General features: G+C 39.3%; 1 protein-coding gene across 1 annotated transcript in view; it reads right to left on the bottom strand.

Moving 5' to 3' along the window:
* Nucleotides 1-19,313, bottom strand: part of LOC120539640 — a 78,739-nt gene that overhangs the window by 58,225 nt on the left and 1,201 nt on the right. Inside the window, exon 2 of the mRNA XM_039769956.1 lies at nucleotides 11,086-12,764. Coding sequence (XP_039625890.1) covers nucleotides 11,086-12,764 — 1,679 coding nt within the window. The remainder of the gene's footprint in view (nucleotides 1-11,085; nucleotides 12,765-19,313) is intronic.

Raw genomic sequence — 19,313 nt, 5'->3', positions numbered from 1 at the left:
CTCAAAAATGCCTAAATTCATATTGAAGGCAGCCTTTATCCAGTGGAGTGGCAGGGGCAAACATGCTAAAGCTAGGAAATGGAAACCGGTTATACAGGTAGACAAAGAAGAAACTGAGCAGAGTGTGCCTGAAAATGGAAGGGACCTACAAGAATTAAAAGTAGGAAAATGGAGATCAGAAGTACAGAAGACAGCTGCTTTTATAAGAACTTTACTGGCATGCATTACTAGTAACAAGGAAGAAGAGCACGAGGAAGAAAATAGTAAAGCAGGGGAAAGTGACTATGTGGCAAGCAGTGAATGTTTAAAGCTGGCACCTGATATAACAGTTGGCATAAAAAATGTGACGTGCTAGCAAGTAAAACAGCAAATTCCAAAGAAGAAAGTAGAGAAAGCAGTGAAAAATGGAACATTAGCAGCCTATTATAAAATTAAGGGCAGTAGTGCTGGGATCTGACTGGCAACCTAAACATGGTTAGGTGACTTAACTAAGACTAATGTGAGCTCAGATAAAGAGTGGGAATATCAAGGTAAGCAAAATGAGAGGGCTGAAAGGAAGGAAAAAAAGAGCAAGAGCATTTCCTTCCTTTATTCCGCAATGCACCACATTCCGTAAGCAATTCTATAGTCTGTCTGGCATTTCTAGAATATGCTACACCAAAGGCTGATTCACAACTGTTAGGATAGGTAACTAGGGATAGGATAAAATTTGATATAAAAAAATAAATGAAATAGAAGGCAGCAGAGGTGATGAGCTTACATGACCATTTTTAACTGCAGGGCATGAGCTGGATAATGGAGTCTACGAAGTGAGTGAGGAAAATGTAGAATTAAGAAAATAGCAAAAATTAAACAAATGCAAGTGCTTTTCTGTGAAAGGTCTGAAAATGTTAGTGCAAGAGTGAACCAGTTGGAAAGAAAGTGCACTGGTTTACCAGTTGGTTTGAATAAAACAGGAAAGGGGAAAAGGTCCTATTTCTTGTTTAATAATGTATGATGTGGGAGTAGGAAAGCTTAGAAAATGTTTGGAATGGGTATTATTGTCAAGAGAAATAAATAAGAGGAAGAGAGGAGTCTGAACAAAGTGATATACTGGATTTGGCATTTGAATTTTGAAGAGGTTTTAGCCCACATTTTCAGGCCATAGTTTAAATATACAAAAACGGACATATAGGAAGTGAAAAAAATGGAAGACCGCATGAGAATAGGAAAGTGAAAATAAAATAAAATAAAATAAAGTTATTTATTTTTTCCTTTTCCTGAGATTTTGCAGCAATGTTACTTTTGCAATTTTACAGACTTTAGATTACAGTGTGGTAAAGTGAGGTCTGTGGCTGATCGGCATCTTTTTAAATATATAATCGTCAAACTTGCGTCTTGGTAGGAAGGGGCATGGTAGCGTGGCAAGAGCGGTTCCTGGGCGTGATGCAGGAGTCGATGGCCCTACACTAACTGCACAGATGTAGCAAGTGAGCCCACGAAGAGAAGTGTGTAGCAGTCACTCGGGGGGTGGTTGGAATGGGTCACTCCGGCTGAGCTACAATGAGAAGCGGGAGTGACTGGGAGTTTAGACAGCTCGGCGTGGAAGACTGGAAAAGCAGCGGGGGTCGATGAGGCTTGGGGGGACATGAGAGCACTGGCCATTGGGGAGCCAAGGTCCGGAGAGGGAGCCTTTCCGTAGCCATGGAATGGCAGGGACCTTGACCTGAGAAAGGTCAGCTGCACCTGCTGTTAGGGTAACTCCTCTGCTGCAAGGCCCAATAAGAAGAGGAGCCGCCAGTGAGAAAGAAAGTACTGGGCTTTTTAGTAAAGACAGTTTCCTGCAAGCAGATTTTAACCTCATTTGTAATTATTTATATATAATGATTTTAACCTCCAACTTTTCACCTGTTTTTAGGGATTATTTATTTATGAATTATGAAGCGCTGCACTTTCTTTTTGAACACATGTTTTGGATTGCTTTTAATATAAGCACTGAGCACTTTTGCACCTTCCCTTTGCTTCATGTGGTATCCTCACTTGTACAGCTCATTCCGGTCAGGACTATTAATAGTCTCGGGTTCAAGAGGCTCCCAAATGAGAAGGAGGAGCATGTAGCAGGACCTGCACCATCACATGCAGGTAATCAATAGTGAGGGCAACAAACAGGAGACCGAATTACAACTAGAACATCACAGCAGCATGCCACAAGTGTCAAGCTGTTACAATGAATGCCCAAGAGCAAAGTTTGACTGTTGACACCAGTCCAATGATGAAAATAAGACTTACAGAAACTGCTTTGTCACCTATCATTTTGCAGACATGTCTACAAATTGAAACAAAGACAATGACAGAAGACAAAGAAACGAGGAAAAATACTAAAGAAAGAAGAAACAAAGACAAAGCATTAAAACAAAAACATGAAGAACTGAAAAGACAACAAAAAAAACTTTTCAGTTTAAAAATGAGTAACAAGTCAACAATAAAATAACAACAAGGGGTTTTAACCCAATCCATTTAAAACACATATATACAGTCTTTGGGGTGCGAGCAACTGTTGCTGGGGGTGCCAGAATCCATGAAGGAAGAAAAATGAAAAACATTATTTATACAAAATCTTAATTTATTTATCCATTCCTAAATAATTAAATGGGCAGGTTATTTCGTATCAGTGCAATACGCTGCTTGTTAAAACGGATGACTCCCGCTCTTACGTGCAAGTCTGCGTGGATATTATGAATTATAGTTTCTGTTCAAGTTCTATTTAAATTTTAAATAGAAGGAATTTTTATTTAGTCGAGAGAATATTACTCCGGAATAAATTCAAAAACTCAAACCTTAAATAACTTATAATATTTTGCTCTCCATAAAAATATATCCTGTCTAAATTATACAAGTTAGAAATAAAGTAAACGTTAAAAGAACATTCAAATTTCTTTACTCTTATGTAATTTTATATAAAAAATAAACTTAAATTTTAAATATCCCAAAAGATTTTGCTCTCCATAAAAATATATCCTGTCAAAATTATACAAATTCAAATATGAACATGGTGCATAACAAAACCTGGAAATATAAATAAAATTTGTTCTTTTCAGCAATAACAAATCAAATCATTCAGTTGTCTTTGCTCTTATGTCATTTTATCAGAGCTGGACGCCTGGCATCTTTTTTTGGCAACAAGTTCGTTTATGTTTGGTGTGAGGTTCTGTGTTGTGGAGATTCTCAGGATGGACTGCAGGTGCTCATCAGTGAGGCGACTCCTGTGTGCTGTTTTGTTAGTCTTCATGACTGAGAAGAGCTTCTCACACAGATATGTGCTACCAAACATGCACAAGGTTCGAGCCGCATGTAGACGGAGCTGGAGCATTTGTGCGGGAATGGAGTGAATAAACTGTGCGGGCCGTGCAGTATCGTACTTTGCCTTCAGTGTGCCATTACACTGCAGCTCAATCACCTCCATCTGAATCTGCACAAGTGCAGTTTCCACATCGGCAGCAAATGGGTTGCGAAAGAACTCAAAATTCTTTTTTTGTTCTTCAAAGTCACCAAAGCGCCATGCAAACTCAGTGCGCTCAGTTTATCAGCAAAGTGCGTTTGGGAACACCGTTGTGTGCGACTTGGTTCAACATTACTTGGCAACAGGGAAAGTGGGGCAAGTTGCACTGGTGCATTTGTGTCTCCCATAAAAGTAGCTTCACTTGAAATCACTTTGTGATTTTGCACGGGTAAAAACGTCTGCTGAAGTGTCAGATTCTTCTTTAACTCTTCTGCTTTCTGTATCTTGTGCATTGCATTCAGGTCTTTCAGGTTATCTTGATGTTTTGTCTCATAGTGCCGTCTTAGATTAAATTCTGTAATTACAGCCACATTAGCTCCACAAATGAGACACACGGGTTTACCGGCAATGTCAGTAAACATATACTCAGCCTCCCATCGGTTTTTAAAGGCTCTATGTTGAGAATCACCTTTTCTCTTTGGCATCGTGTGAGCTAGCTTCGCAATAACTTGCAGCATCATAAGCTAGACTTGATTAATGCGGAAAGTGTTCGGCAAGGCAGCTGAAGCGCTGCATTATGGGATCTGTAGTTTATTGTGTTACCAGCACTTCATATCCCCGGGCCATTAATAACAATAATATAGTATATAAAATGATATCGCGGACCGGATATAACTACACGCCGGGCCGGATGTGGCTCGTGGGCCTTGAGTTTGACACATATGGACTAAATAGAACTTGAAAAGAAATATTTTTTTCAATGTGATCGCGCAATTCAGATCGAGTTGACGCACTACAGTACATCGAGCCCGCGTGCTATTGTGGTTTTGCCTGTGTGCCTCAATAAGTTACCCTCCTCGCTCTTACTTTTTTACCGTTCATCTAATGAATACACTGAGTATGGCTTTACCAAAACAATCATTGATCGCGAATAAAGTATCCATTATTCATAAAGCTTCAATTGGTGATCTGTCTTTCTGCGTTAACCGCATATTTTTCATACGTCTCAAACCAAGGGGATACGAGGCTAAAATGAATCGAGAAGCGCGTGTACGTACTTAGTGCATCCCCTCTCGGGAATCGAGCCTCGGACGTTGGCACTAGTGGCGAAGGCTCTACTATTGCGCCACGGCGTGTGGTCTGTCTATTTGAGCGTAGCAGTGTAATTCGGTTTTTGTTCAGCACTCTTTGGAACTGTTGCTTGTTGTCTGCGCACTGCATCAGTTCATGTGAGCCGCTGAACATGGTTTTATATGTCACTCACTCGCTTCCAATTGTTTCGCTGCCTTCTTAAATATATAATGCATGTTTTCTTCAGCACTTTTTGTAGCACTTACTGGTTTTCTACGTTATGTGTGATTACGTGAGAGGCGTGATGATGTCACATGAAACTTCGCCCCCCACGGCTTTCGAGCTCAACTCCATTACAGTAAATGGAGAAAAATATCTTCTAGTTATGACCATTATGCGTAGAATTTCGAAATGAAACCTGCCCAACTTTTGTAAGGAAGCTGTAAGGAATGAGCCTGCCAAATTTCAGCCTTCTACCTACACGGGAAGTTGGAGAATTAGTGATAAATCAGTGAGTGAGTCAGTCAGTGAGGGCTTTGCCTTTTATTAGTATAGATTTATAGATGTATGTATATCTCTCTCTCTATATATATATATCTATATATATATATATATATATATATATATATATACACATATATATACATATATACACATACATACATATACATATATATATATATATATATATATATATATATATACACACACACACACAGTAGTGTGAAAAACTATTTGCCCCCTTCCTGATTTCTTATTCTTTTGCATGTTTGTCACACAAAATGTTTCTGATCATCAAACACATTAAACCATTAGTCAAATATAACACAAGTAAACACAACATGCAGTTTTTAAATGATGGTTTTTATTATTTAGGGAGAAAAAAAAATCCAAACCTACATGGCCATTTGTGAAAAAGTAATTGCCCCCTGAACCTAATAACTGGTTGTGCCACCCTTAGCAGCAATAACTGCAATCAAGCGTTTGCGATAACTTGCAATGAGTCTTTTACAGCGCTCTGGAGGAATTTTGGCCCACTCATCTTTGCAGAATTGTTGTAATTCAGCTTTATTTGAGGGTTTTCTAGCATGAACCGCCTTTTTAAGGTCATGCCATAGCATCTCAATTGGATTCAGGTCAGGACTTTGACTAGGCCACTCCAAAGTCTTCATTTTGTTTTTCTTCAGCCATTCAGAGGTGGATTTGCTGGTGTGTTTTGGGTCATTGTCCTGTTGCAGCACCCAAGATCGCTTCAGCTTGAGTTGATGAACAGATGGCCGGACATTCTCCTTCAGGATTGTTTGGTAGACAGTAGAATTCACGATTCCATCTATCACAGCAAGCCTTCCAGGTCCTGAAGCAGCAAAACAACCCCAGACCATCACACTACCACCAAAATATTTTACTGTTGGTATGATTTTTTTCTGAAATGCTGTGTTCCTTTTACACCAAATGTAACGGTACATTTGCCTTCCAAAAAGTTCAACTTTTGTCTCATCAGTCCACAAGGTATTTTCCCAAAAGTCTTGGCAATCATTGAGATATTTCTTAGCAAAATTGAGACGAGCCCTAATGTTCTTTTTGCTTAACAGTGCGTCTTGGAAATCTGCCATGCAGGCCGTTTTTGCCCGGTCTCTTTCTTATGGTGGAGTCGTGAACACTGACCTTAATTGAGGCAAGTGAGGCCTGCAGTTCTTTAGAGGTTGTCCTGGGGTCTTTTGTGACCTCTCGGATGAGTCGTCTCTGTGCTCTTGGGGTAATTTTGGTCGGCCGGCCACTCCTGGGAAGATTCACCACTGTTCCATGTTTTTGTTGTTCGCTGGAGTCCCAAAGCTTTAGAAATGGCTTTATAACCTTTACCAGACTGATAGATCTCAATTACTTCTGTTCTCATTTGTTCCTGAATTTCTTTGGATCTTGGCATGATGTCTAGCTTTTGAGGTGCTTTTGGTCTACTTCTCTGTGTCAGGCAGCTCCTATTTAAGTGATTTCTTGATTGAAACAGGTGTGGCAGTAATCAGGCCTGGGAGTGGCTACGGAAATTGAACTCAGGTGTGATACACCACAGTTAGGTTATTTTTAACAAGGGGGCAATTACTTTTTCACACAGGGCCATGTAGGTTTGGATTTTTTTTCTCCCTAAATAATAAAAACCATCATTTAAAAACTGCATTTTGTGTTTACTTGTGTTATATTTGACTAATGGTTAAATGTGTTTGATGATCAGAAACATTTTGTGTGACAAACATGCAAAAGAATAAGAAATCAAGAAGGGGGCAAATAGTTTTTCACACCACTGTATATACATCTCTCTCTCTCTCTCTCTCTCAATATATATATATATATATATATATATATATATATATATATATATATATATATATATATATATATATATATATATATATATACACAAACTGCTATATATAAACTGCTCAAAAAAATTAAAGGAACACTTTGAAAACACATCAGATCTCAATGGGAAAAAGAAATCCTCCTGGATATCTATACTGATATAGACTGGGTAATGTGTTAGGAACGAAAGGATGCCACATCGTTTGATGGAAATGAAAATGATCAACCTACACAGCCCTGAATTCAAAGACGCCCCAAAAATCACAGTGAAAAAATTATGTGGCAGGCTAGTCCATTTTGCCAAAATTTAAATTGCCGCAACTCAAAATTGTACGCAGCACTTTGTATGGCCCCTGTGTTCTTGTATACATGCCTGACAACATCGGTGCATGCTTCTAATGAGATGACAGATGGTGTTGTGGGGGATCTCCTCCCAGATCTAGACCAGGGCATAATTGAGTTCCTGGACAGTCTGAGGTGCAATCTGGTGGCATTGGATGGACCAAAACATAATGTCCCAGAGGTGTTCTATTGGATTTAGGTCAGGAAAGTGTGGTGGCCAGTCAATGGTATCAATTCCTTCATCCTCCAGGAACTGTCTGCATACTCTCAACACATGAGGCCAGGAATTGTCGTGCACCAGGAGCCACTGTACCAGCATAGGGTCTGACAATGGGTCCAAGGATTTCATCCTGATACTTAATGGCAGCCAAGGTGCCTTTGTCAAGCCTGTAGCGGTCTGTGTGACCCTCCATGGATATGCCTCCCCAGACAATCATTAACCCACCACCAAACTGCTCATGCTGAATGATGTTACAGGCAGCATAATGTTCTCCATGGCTTCTCCAGACCCTTTCACTTCTGTCACGTGCTCAGGGTGAACCTACTCTCATCTGTAAAAAGCACAGGGCACCAGTGGTGCATCTGCCAATTCTGGTATTCTATGGCGAATGCCAATTGAGCTGCATGCTTCTGGGCAGTGAGCTCAGGGCCCATTAGAGGACATGGGGCCCTTGGGTCACCCTCATGAAGTCTTTCTGGTTGTTTGGTCAGAGACATTCACACCAGTGGCCTGCTGGAGGTCATTTTGTAGGGCTCTGGCAGTGCTCATCCTGTTCCTCCTTGCCCAAAAGATCAGATACTGGTCCTGCTGATGGGTTATGGGCCTTCTATGGCCCTCTCCAGCTCTCCTGGAGTAACTGCTTGTCTCCTAGAATCTCCTCCATGCCCTTGAGACTGTGCAGGGAGACACAGCAAACCTTCTGGCAATGACACATATTGATGTGCCATCCTGGAGAAGCTGGACTACCTGTGCAACCTCTGTAGGGTCCAGGTATCGCCTCATGCTACCAGTGACACTGACTGTAGCCAAATGCAAAACTAGTGAAGAAACAGTCAGAAAAGATGAGGAGGGAAAAATGTCAGTGGCCTCCACCTGTTAAACCATTCCTGTTTTGGGGGTCATCTCATTGTTGCCCCTCTAGTGCATCTGTTGTTAATTCCATTAACACCACAGCAGCTGAAACTGATTAACAACCCCCTCTGCTACTTAACTGACCAGATTAATATCCCATAAGTTTCATTGACTTTATGCTATACTCTGATTAAAAAGTGTTCCTTTAATTCTTTTGAGCAGTGTGTATATATATATATATATATATATATATATATATATATATATATAGAGTGAACGCTGGCCCGGACACACACACGCGGACATCATATTTACACCACACACTGTTTATTTACAAAGTCTATTTACAAGAAATACGTGCACTCACAAACCCCAGTGCCTCCAGCACTGATTCCCCCAATGTCCAGGCCACACAGTCCTGTGCCTCTCTTTCCTTTGACCACCTCCCGTCCTCTCTCCAGTTCCGTCCTCTTCCACCCAACTTCCACTAATGACTGGAGCGGCCCTCTATGGGAACCGGATGGGCTCCAGCTGCTTCCGGCAATTAGAGTTAGCCACACCCCTGTGTGGCAGAAGTGCCGCGCGCCCAGAAGCCGTCCGGGTGGCCCCTGTCGTCTTCCCCCCGGCACTTCCTGGTGTGGCGGAAGTGCCGGGCTCCCGGGACAATAAGGCACTGGGGGCGCCTGGCGGAGGCCACGGGTCCCTACAGGGCTGGGCTTCAAAGCCCCCTTACCCGCGGCCTCCTGCATAACCAGGACGGACGCCCCCTCTCGGTCTGGAGGAGGCACACGCCCTCCTCTGTTCCTCCAAGGCGTCCCGGCCGGGGACCACAATATATATATATATATATATATATATATATATATATATATATATATATAAACATACATACACACACACACACACACACACACATACATACTTTGGGGTGCGAGCAGCTGTTGCTGGGGGTGCCAGAATCCATTGAGGAAGAAAAATTAAAAGCTTTATTTGTACAAAATGTTAATTTATCTATCCATTCCTAAATAATTAAATGAGCAGGCTATTTCGTGTCAGTGCAATACACTGCTTGTTAAAACGGATGACTGCTCTTACGTGCACTTAGTGCTGCGTGGGTATTATGAACTATCGTATCTGTTCAAGTTCTAAATTTTAAATTTTAAATATAATTTTTATTTAGTCGACAGAAATAGGTTTAGTAGGAATGTAAGTTAAATTTAGTCATCATTGCATAAATTTTTCTTCACCATAGAAATTTAAAGACTAAATTCAACTTCCATTCCTACCAAAGATATTTCTGGCGAGTAAATAGAACCTACTTATATCCAAATTCGAGCTATTGAGCTTTCGCCTGTCTGTCTGAATAAGTCACCCTCGCTTCGCTCTCACTTTTTTACCGTTCATTTAATCGTGGCTAGTCGCAGAAAAATTATAAAATGGAAGGGGGATTACACTGAGTATGGCTTTACCAAAACAATTATTGATGGCGAATAAAGTATCCATTATTCATAAAGCTTCAATTGGTGATCTGCTTTTCTGCGTTAAGCTCATATTTTTTCATACTTCTTCTCAAACCAAGGGGGTGGGAGGGTAAAATGAATCGGGAAGCGCTGATCAATGTAATCAGTGTACCAGGAAATCATGCATTGAGAGAAGTTCCCCTTTGCTTGGAATGCAAAGTGTGATTAAATGCGTTATTTTTTAACGCGTTATGGAGCACATGCATCGAAGCTTCTCAGCTGTGCTTGTGCTAAGAAAAGGAAACATTTTACAAATAACGTAACACGATTGTCAATGTAACCTTTTGTAAGTAGTGCCTGGAGGATTCGTAGTGTGGAGAAACTCTAGAGACAGCGTGTGTATTAACTTGTGGATTTTTCTGTGAGTATTTGGTGGCAGCGTCACAAAGTTGGTGACGCAAGACTGCGTTAGCTGCGGAGCTCAGCTCAGAGCGAAATGAGGTGAATGGGTGGGGAGATGATGAATTGACTTCCCCACCCGCCTTAACTGTCAATCCCCACACAAAGACAGTCTCTCGGAATTTGCATAAGCACAGCCCTTCAACAGCAATTTTAACTTAGTTACAAAGTGATCAATACTCTCGTTTATATCCTGCGTCCTCTCATTAAACTTGTATCCCACATTAGCCGTGGGCATGACAAACGCCAGCGGCAGTCTGTCTATGAACTTAATTTAAACTTTAGGTTGACACCGTGCTTTGTTTCCAAAGTAGCTGCACTCATGAATATGGTTGTATGTGTCAGTCGCTCGCTTCTTATTGTTTCGCTGCCTTCTCAATTGTATAATGCATGTTTTCTTCAGCACTTTTTGGAGCTCTTCCTTGTTTTCTACGTACTGCGTGGACAGTTCACGGGATTACGTGAGAGGCGTGATAATGTCACACGAAACTCCTCCCCCCACGGCCATCGAGCTCAACTCCATTACAGTATATGGAGAAAAATAGCTTCAAGTTATGACCATTACACATAGAATTTCGAAATGAAACCTGCCCAACTTTTGTAAGTAAGCTGTAAGAAATGAGCCTGCCAAATTTTAGCCTTCTACCTACACGGGAAGTTGGAGAATTAGTGATGAGTCAGTGAGTGAGTGAGTGAGTGAGAGTCAGTGAGGGCTTTGCCTTTTATTAGTATAGATTCACCTTTCAATATTAATGGGAAACACTCTTCTTAGCAAAGAACATACAGTAAATAAGTAAAATAATATACACTTTGAGTAAGTAAAATATATACATGGACTTTGCTCTTACCATCATTATTATTCCCATGCAGTTCTTGAGGATTCACGTAAGACTTACGACATTGTGGTACATTTTCTACTTCAACATCTGTATCACTGTCATCATTTGTATTAGGGCTATAAGGCACTCCAATCAAACTGGTTCTCCTAGAATCACCCTCTTCTTGTATTGGCAATGTATCATCTCCTTCCAAAATTGGTTCTTCTTCACTGTCAGTATCACTGTCAATGTGGAACATGTTAAACACACCTGGGGCTGATGCATTTACAGGGGACTGCAACTGAGATAAACTGTTATCCACAGCCTCACCTACACACAGGTCTGAAGATTTCACGAATAATTTACTATTGCTCTCTTCAACATTATTGTCCTGGCAAAAGAGGGTCAGGCCTTGAGTTACAGAAGCACTTGTAGGTGCTAACTGATCTACACAAGAAGAACTTTGACAATCAGTACTTTTTATTACAGTCTGCCTTTCATCTCCAACATCAGTGTCACTGTGAACATTAAAATTTGTATTTTGTATTGGAGAAGGTAAGGATGTGAGAACTTGTTGCTCATGGCTAAGTTCCTTGGAGGACAAAGCTTCAGTACACAAAGCTTGTTGAGTGGTATTCTCCACTTGGTCTTCACAATCAGTATCACTATCTAACTGAAATGTCTGCAGTTCTTTGGAGGCAGAATTACCTAGTGGCACCTCTTGTTTGTTAGTTTGAGGTGCCATTTCTGATGATTTAAAATTGCAAGGTCTTTGCACAAGAAATGCTGATTGGCCTTCAATATCTATGCTGTTCTCGAAGTGGGATGCAACTTGACTTCTTTGGTCTACAGCTGATGTAGCTGGCTGCTGATCATAAACATCATCTTGGAGTGTTGCTTTTATTTTAGCATCATAAATTCCCCTTGCGGAATCATCACCTTCACATTCTTCTTCTGTATCATTCTCAAGAGTGAAGGTATTTAGTGGTACAAGGTCAGCGGTAGGTTTGCTCTCAGAGTTTGTGTTTTTTTTATTTGTAGCATTTGACACAACCTTAGCTTGAGCTGTAGAGTTAGAAAGACAAGGGGGAGATAGCTCTAAATGTTGATTTGAAAGCAGCTGATTTTCATCTTCACAGACTTCAGTTTGATTTATAAGATTTGGCTTTTCATTTCCCTCTTCATTCTCAGCCACAGCAGGACTACTCTTGTAATCTACTGCAGAAGGCTTAAACCGAGATTTTTTTTCAACCCCTAAACTAACACATATACTTCTACTGCAATTATCTTCCTTTGTATTCATATCAAAGGAGATCACACTTGAACTATGATCCATTGCCTTTACACTTTTAGTTTCTTTGGCTTCTGAAACACTGATGTTTGAATTTTGCTCACTAAGGACTTTGTCATCTATATCTGTGTCACTGGTTTCACTTTCTTCAACTTCAACTACTTCATCTAGGCTTTCTTTGGAGTTGTGCTGCTCTAATGATTTTTTAATGCTTTTGTTTATAGTAGATTTGCCTTTTAAGCAACGTGCTGAATTCTTAATTTCCGATTCTTCACTTGCAAATGATGCTATACTTGGAACAGATTTTGTTGATTGGCTGACAGGAGGTTCTTCTTCTAAATCAGTATTACTATCGTAATGGAATTGTTTTCTTTGCAAATCTGGTCCAGAGCCTGGTGTAATAGAGCTTTCATCTTCACTGTAAAATAAAGACAATTAAAAACAATTATACATAAGCAACTGCCACAAATTTAAAAGACAAAATAAAATTGTCATTTATGCATTGTTTAAAAACCATTACAAAGTTTTTTAATTGTGTTATACAATAAATTACCTAATATTTATCAAAAATAAAATCTACTGCACATAACTTAACTACAAAATAGTGCAGAAAAATTTAATAGTTTGAATAAAATACAATGCAAAACAGACGATTCCATAATCTCCATGCTAATTCAGGAGACAAATAATGAAGCCAATGAGCTGTCAGGCTCTTCAAGAGCAATAAAAGTGTGTTATGATTTCAATATTATACAAACAACAAAAACACATTTCTTTGTTACATTGCCACTGGGATTGTAAATGGAGAGGGGAAAAATAGGTAAGGTTAAAAAAAAAAAAACTGAAAGAATCAAAACACTGAGAAGGTTAAATTATAAAAATATATGGATATAGACGCTGAAAGTTGCTTACTCAAATCAATGAAGATGCATCATAACAGCTTCTCTTTTTTCAAATCTAAGAACTGTGCAAGAAGGAGACTTGAAAGTGAGCAATTGTGAAGTATGAAGGTTTTATCATGCTATAAGGATCATTCTGGTCAGTAGTGACTAAAATATTGCCAGAAATTGCAAGGAAAAAAGAGAAAATGAATATTCACCTTTTAACAGGCAATTTTGGACAAAGAACTCCACTACACTGGAGTGGCTCATGGAAAGTAAGAAAAATGTGCCTAAGTGACTGAGTCAGTGTCATTATCTTAACTTTACTGAGAAAGAGGGAGAGAACTATTGCAATACTGATCAGAACTAATTGGTCAAAGCTCTCTAAAGAAAAAGATAAAAACTGGAAAGTTAATAGCCCTTACTCAAAAGATTAAAGCATTACGTATATCAGTGCTTTCTATAAATTTAATGGGTCTGTATAATTATAAATGCAGAATATATGTATTTGTATTTTTATAAACATACACACATATTTCTAATTTAGCCTAAAAGTGTTTCCTGTTTAATCAGATTTTATAGCTTACAGTTTGTTTCACATAGTTGATATATGGCTGTTTACCTTAATGGCTGTTATGACTGCCGTTTGGATGTAATAAAAATTCTTGGAACCCTACTGTGCAGCCATTTGCCATTGCATCACTGTCAAAGTTTCCCATTAATCCTACAGCATCACCAGATTAAAACACAAACTCTTTACTATCATAAAACTTCACAACAGAGTGTGGATAATATAATAATGTTTTATAGAATTCATAGGAAGGCCTGGGTGAGCATTTGACCTAGGTTATAAAGTCTTTCCAGTCATAAAATACTAACCTGCACCTCCTCCATTGCAGTCTGGCCATATAAAACAATACATTTATGATGCTACTACATCACTATTTATAGGATAAAGAAGTAATAGTTTTAATAACTTTTAAGTTTCTTTGAATACATTATTTTCTGATAGTTTGTTTTCCTAATTATTGTTTTATTTCAATAATACAAGGGTCACTCAAAAAGTTTCTGGACTTTTTTTTACTTCCGTTGAAAACAGTGAACGCCTGAGTAGTAGTCGTTGGGCATGTCTGAGAGTGTCATGTGATGAGCTCTGGCTAGCAAGCCAGTTGCCCTTTCAGTTTAGTATACAGTTGTGCTTGAAAGTTTGTGAACCCTTTAGAATTTTCTATATTTCTGCATAAATATGACCTAAAACATTATCAGATTTTCACTCAAGTCCTAAAAGTAGATAAAGAGAAACCAGTGAAACAAATGAATAAAAAATATTATACTTAGTCATTTATTTATTGAGGAAAATGATCGAATCTATACTAATAAAAGTCAAAGCCATCACTGACTCACTCATCATTAATTCTCCAACTTCCCATGTAGGTAGAAGGCTGAAATTTGGCAGGTCATTCCTTACAGGTTACTTACAAAAGTTAAGCAGGTTTCACTTCGAAATTCTACGCGTAACGGTCATGAATCCTACTTACGTACATATATACGTCCATAGCCCACAGCTCCGTCGCTGTTTGAGGAGGCGCTGCGTCCCCCATCCCCACACCTCCCACGTAGTTGGCTGCCTGCCGACATTGCGTTCCCCCATCCCCATGCCTCCCACGTAATTGGCTGCCTGCTGATATAAGGCCGTCCATCGCTGCGGTCTCTTCATTCCCTTCCTTGCTTCGCCACGGTATTCAATGTCTCCCTGCTGATAACTGCAGCCTTTTTATTTAATCCACGGCTTCTCCGCCGTTTTATTGTTCGTTTATTACGATTATAGTTATTGTGTAGGAATTTTAGATTTCATTTACTGTTCAGGTACCCATTTCCTTTACCGTTTCAACCGTACCCCCATTAACATGTCTAGCGAGGTGATCACCATCGATCAAAGAACTGTCACTTACCGAGTGATTTCCATACCCGGAGATGCCGCCTGCCTTTTCCATTCTCTGTGTTACATATTGCACGGCCATATCAGGCTCACTCTTGATATCCAGAGGAACATTGTGTCTTATGTATTGAATGACTGGAACAGGTTCAAGCTGTGGACTGATGACGGTATAGGAGATAATTGTACTACACAGTGAAATGTTTAAGCCCTTCACCTATGGTTCTGCATGTGAGTTGATGGCTGCCGCTGAATTGTTCGGTTGTAAACTTTCAAGTGTACGAAATGGCCAAATATTTTACACCTTTGGAGAACCGCCAATGCCTCTTAAACATCTTAGATTCATAGGTGACGATTTGAGTTGTGGAGACTTTGATGTTTATGAATGTTTCAACTCTCAAAAGCTGGATGCAAAGTTATCAATGAAACCGATTGTATGCTTACAACGCTTGACAGATGCCGAATGTCACTTCAACACAAATTCTGCAAATTCTAACATAATTGAGACAAACCATAAAACTCAAACCGATTACGACAGCAGCAATCCAAGCTGTGAGAAAACAGTAAAAAGGAGGCGTGTCAGACATCTTCTGATGCAGCTAGATGTAAACAACATTGTGACGCTGCTGCCAAATACTCGCAGAAAAAGCCACAAGTTAATAGACATGCTGTCACTAAATACTCGCAGGCAGATCCACAAGTTAATAGAGACGCTGCTGCTAAATACTCGCAGGCAAATACACAAGTTAATACCGGGAATGCCTGTTAAACATCTTAGATTCATGAGTACCGATTTGGGTAGTGAACACTTTGATGAATGTAACCTGTTATCTTTACAACGGTTGACAAACACAGAATGTAACATGAACACAACACCATGTCCTCCAGATACAAACCTGATTGAAAGAAATAATGATAATCAAATCCTCGATGACAGCAACACTCATAACAGTGACAAAACAATTACATTGACAATCATGTTACGTTATTTTTAAAATGTTTCCTTTTCTTTTTCATAACTTCTTTAAACACACTACTTCTCCGCTGCGAAGCATGGGTATTTTGCTAGTATTACATATTTGTGAGTGGCAAAAGTATGTGAACCTCTAGGATTAGCAGTTAGATTTAAGGTGAAATTAGAATCAGGTGTTTTCAATCAATGGGATGACAATCAGGTGTGAGTAGGCACCCTGTGTTATTTAAAGAACAGGGATCTATCAAGGTCTGCTCTTCACAACACATGTTTGTGGAAGTGTATCATGGCACGAACAAAGGAGATTTCTGAGGACCTCAGAAAAAGAGTTGTTGATGCTCATCAGGCTGGAAAAGGTTACAAAACCATCTCTTAAGAGTTTGGACTCCACCAATCCACAGTCAGACAGACTGTGTACAAATGGAGGAAATTCAAGACCATGGTTACCCTCCCCAGGAGTGGTTAACCAACAATGATCATTCCAACAGCAAGGCATGTAATAGTCGGCGAGGTCACAAAAGACCCCAGGGTAACTGAAGGCCTCTCTCACATTGGCTAATGTTCATGTTCATGAGTCCAGCATCAGGAGAACACTGAACAACAATGGTATGCAAGGAGAAAGTCACTGCTCTCTAAAAAAAAAAAAAAAACATTGCTGCTCATCTGCAGTTTGCTAAAGATCACGTGGACAAACCAGAACGCTACTAGAAGAATGTTTTGTGGATGGACGAGATCAAAATAGAACTTTTTGGTTTAAATGAAAAGCGTTATATTTGGAGAAAGGAAAAACACTGTATTCCAGCATAAGAACCTTATCCCATCTGTGAAACATGGTGCTGGTAGTATTATGGTTTGAGCCTGTTTTATTACATCAGGGCCAGGCCTGCTTGATTTCATTGATGAAACAATGAATTCTGAATTATTTTCCTTTAGAATTCGCTGATATGTCAGGACATCTGTCAATGAACTGAATCTCAAGAGAAGGTGGGTCATGCAGCAAGACAACGACCCTAAGCACACAAGTCGTTCTACCAAAGAATGGTTAAAGAAGAATAAAGTTAATGTTTTGGAATGGCCAAGTCAAAGTCCTGACCTTAATCTAATCAAAATGTTGTGGAAGGACCTGAAGCGAGCAGTTAATGTGAGGAAACCTACCAACATCCCAGAGTTGAAGCTGTTTTGTATGGAGGAATGGACTAAAATTCCTCCAAGCCGGTGTGCAGGAATGATCAAAAGTTACCGGAAACTTTTAGTTGCAGTTATTGCTACAAATGGGCGTCACAGCAGATACTGAAAGTAAAGGTTCACATACTTTTGCCACTCACAAGTATGTAATATTCGATCATTTTCCTTAATAAATAAATAACCAAGTATAAGATTTTTGTCTCATATGTTTAACTGGTTTCTCTTTATCTACTTTTAGGACTTGAGTGAAAATCTGATGATGTTTAGGTCATATTTATGCAGAAATATAGAAAATTCTAAAGGGTTCACAAACTTTCAAGCACAACTGTAAGAATTGTCACCCTGTGGTGAAGATGGCTACGAAACTTGTAAATTGCACCAAACAGGAACAGCGTTCTGTCATACACTTTTTGTGGGCAGAATGTGTGCCAGGAGCACAAATTCATCCCCGCATGTGTGCTCAGTATGGGGATAAAGTTCTCGCTCGTAGAATCGTCTATGAGTGGATTGAAATGTTCGAAAATGCTTGTACTAGTGTGACAGATGCAGAGCTCTCCGGACATCCAGTTACAGCCATGACCACGAGGAATGAAGAAAGAACCCTGATGTGAAAGCAACGGTGTATCAGTGGCTACACACTAAACCAAAAACATTTTTTGTAGATGGCATTAAAAAGATGGTATGAAACTGGGAAGACGACATCACTTTTCTACATAGCGATGCAATTGTGATGCAATTTGTTTTTGAAATTCTTAATAAATAGCCTTAAAAATAGCGCTGAAACTTTTTGAACGTCCCTCAAATGTTATCAGCAAAAATCATTATAATTCATTAGGGACATTACACTGTAACATTTTTAATGTGCTTTAGCTGTATTACAATTAATTACTATTTAAGTTTTTGTGAAAGATGTGCAAAATACTTAAAGTAATAAGCATGTTTTAGTAATTTAAAATTTATTACTAAGATATTTACAACTCCTCTCAACTTTTTAAGCTGTTTTGTCTATCATATGCTTAAAATCTTGCTTTTTGTGGTGTATTAAAATGTCTTTGTGGTAAAGTGATTGGTGTTCTCAGTTTACCCTTGATTGTGAGTGCACAAATTTAGAGGTATCAAACTTAGAGCCCCGTATCCTCAGCATTAAAACATGGAGATTCCTTTCCTTTTATTTATTTATTTATTTATTTGCAAAATGGTGCAGTTGCACTTCCAGGTACAAAAAGCCCACTATTATTTGTAGAGTATCAAAAAAAAAAGCAGAACATCATCAGGAATCCGTCAAGAACTAAACACTACTCTGACCATAACTGGACTAAGCAGCACCCTGATCTTCACTCACCTCTGATAATGACTGCCTGATGGCATTAAATTTGAAAAGGCCACCAAAGAAGCATTGTGTGTGCTCCTTTCAATTTATGAAAAAGAAGCCGGCAGTATGCTGTCCATTTCCAGTAACCACAGACTCCTAGTGCAGGAAGAACAAGTATACAGATAATCATTTTATTTCAGTTGTTTGCCAGCCTTGTAATGTTCCAGGTGCAAAGAGTTTAGCTGCACTGCTAGTAGACAGAGCAACAGTCTTATGTTCAAATCATGCAGTATGTACAGTCTGCATGTTCTTACCACATTATTGTAGTATGTTCTTTTACATCGATGCCAATGGACTGTATGCCTGAGGACTCGATTTTTCATTTTAGCCGGTCTATACTAATAAGAGTTTCTTTTTAGCGGGTTAGTGCAAGAGTCTCAGTTTACTTAATGTTTTAATCTATATTGCTATATTTTGTCTGATGATGATGATGTAGGAAAGTATCACACTGATCTAATGTAAATCAATATAGACCACGCACTGACATCCCACTGTTTGATTGATTTACTTTGTGATACAAAGTGTGAAATTGCATCCTGACTAGTTATTAGTAAAAGGGACAGATAGTATTTGTAAGGGAAGTTAATGCTAATGATAGTGGTCTGCATGTCAATAAAGAA

This window comes from Polypterus senegalus, chromosome 11 (genome assembly GCF_016835505.1).
Source record: "Polypterus senegalus isolate Bchr_013 chromosome 11, ASM1683550v1, whole genome shotgun sequence".
In the NCBI taxonomy this organism is placed as follows: domain Eukaryota; kingdom Metazoa; phylum Chordata; class Cladistia; order Polypteriformes; family Polypteridae; genus Polypterus; species Polypterus senegalus.
This window is presented reverse-complemented; position numbering and strand designations above follow the sequence as displayed.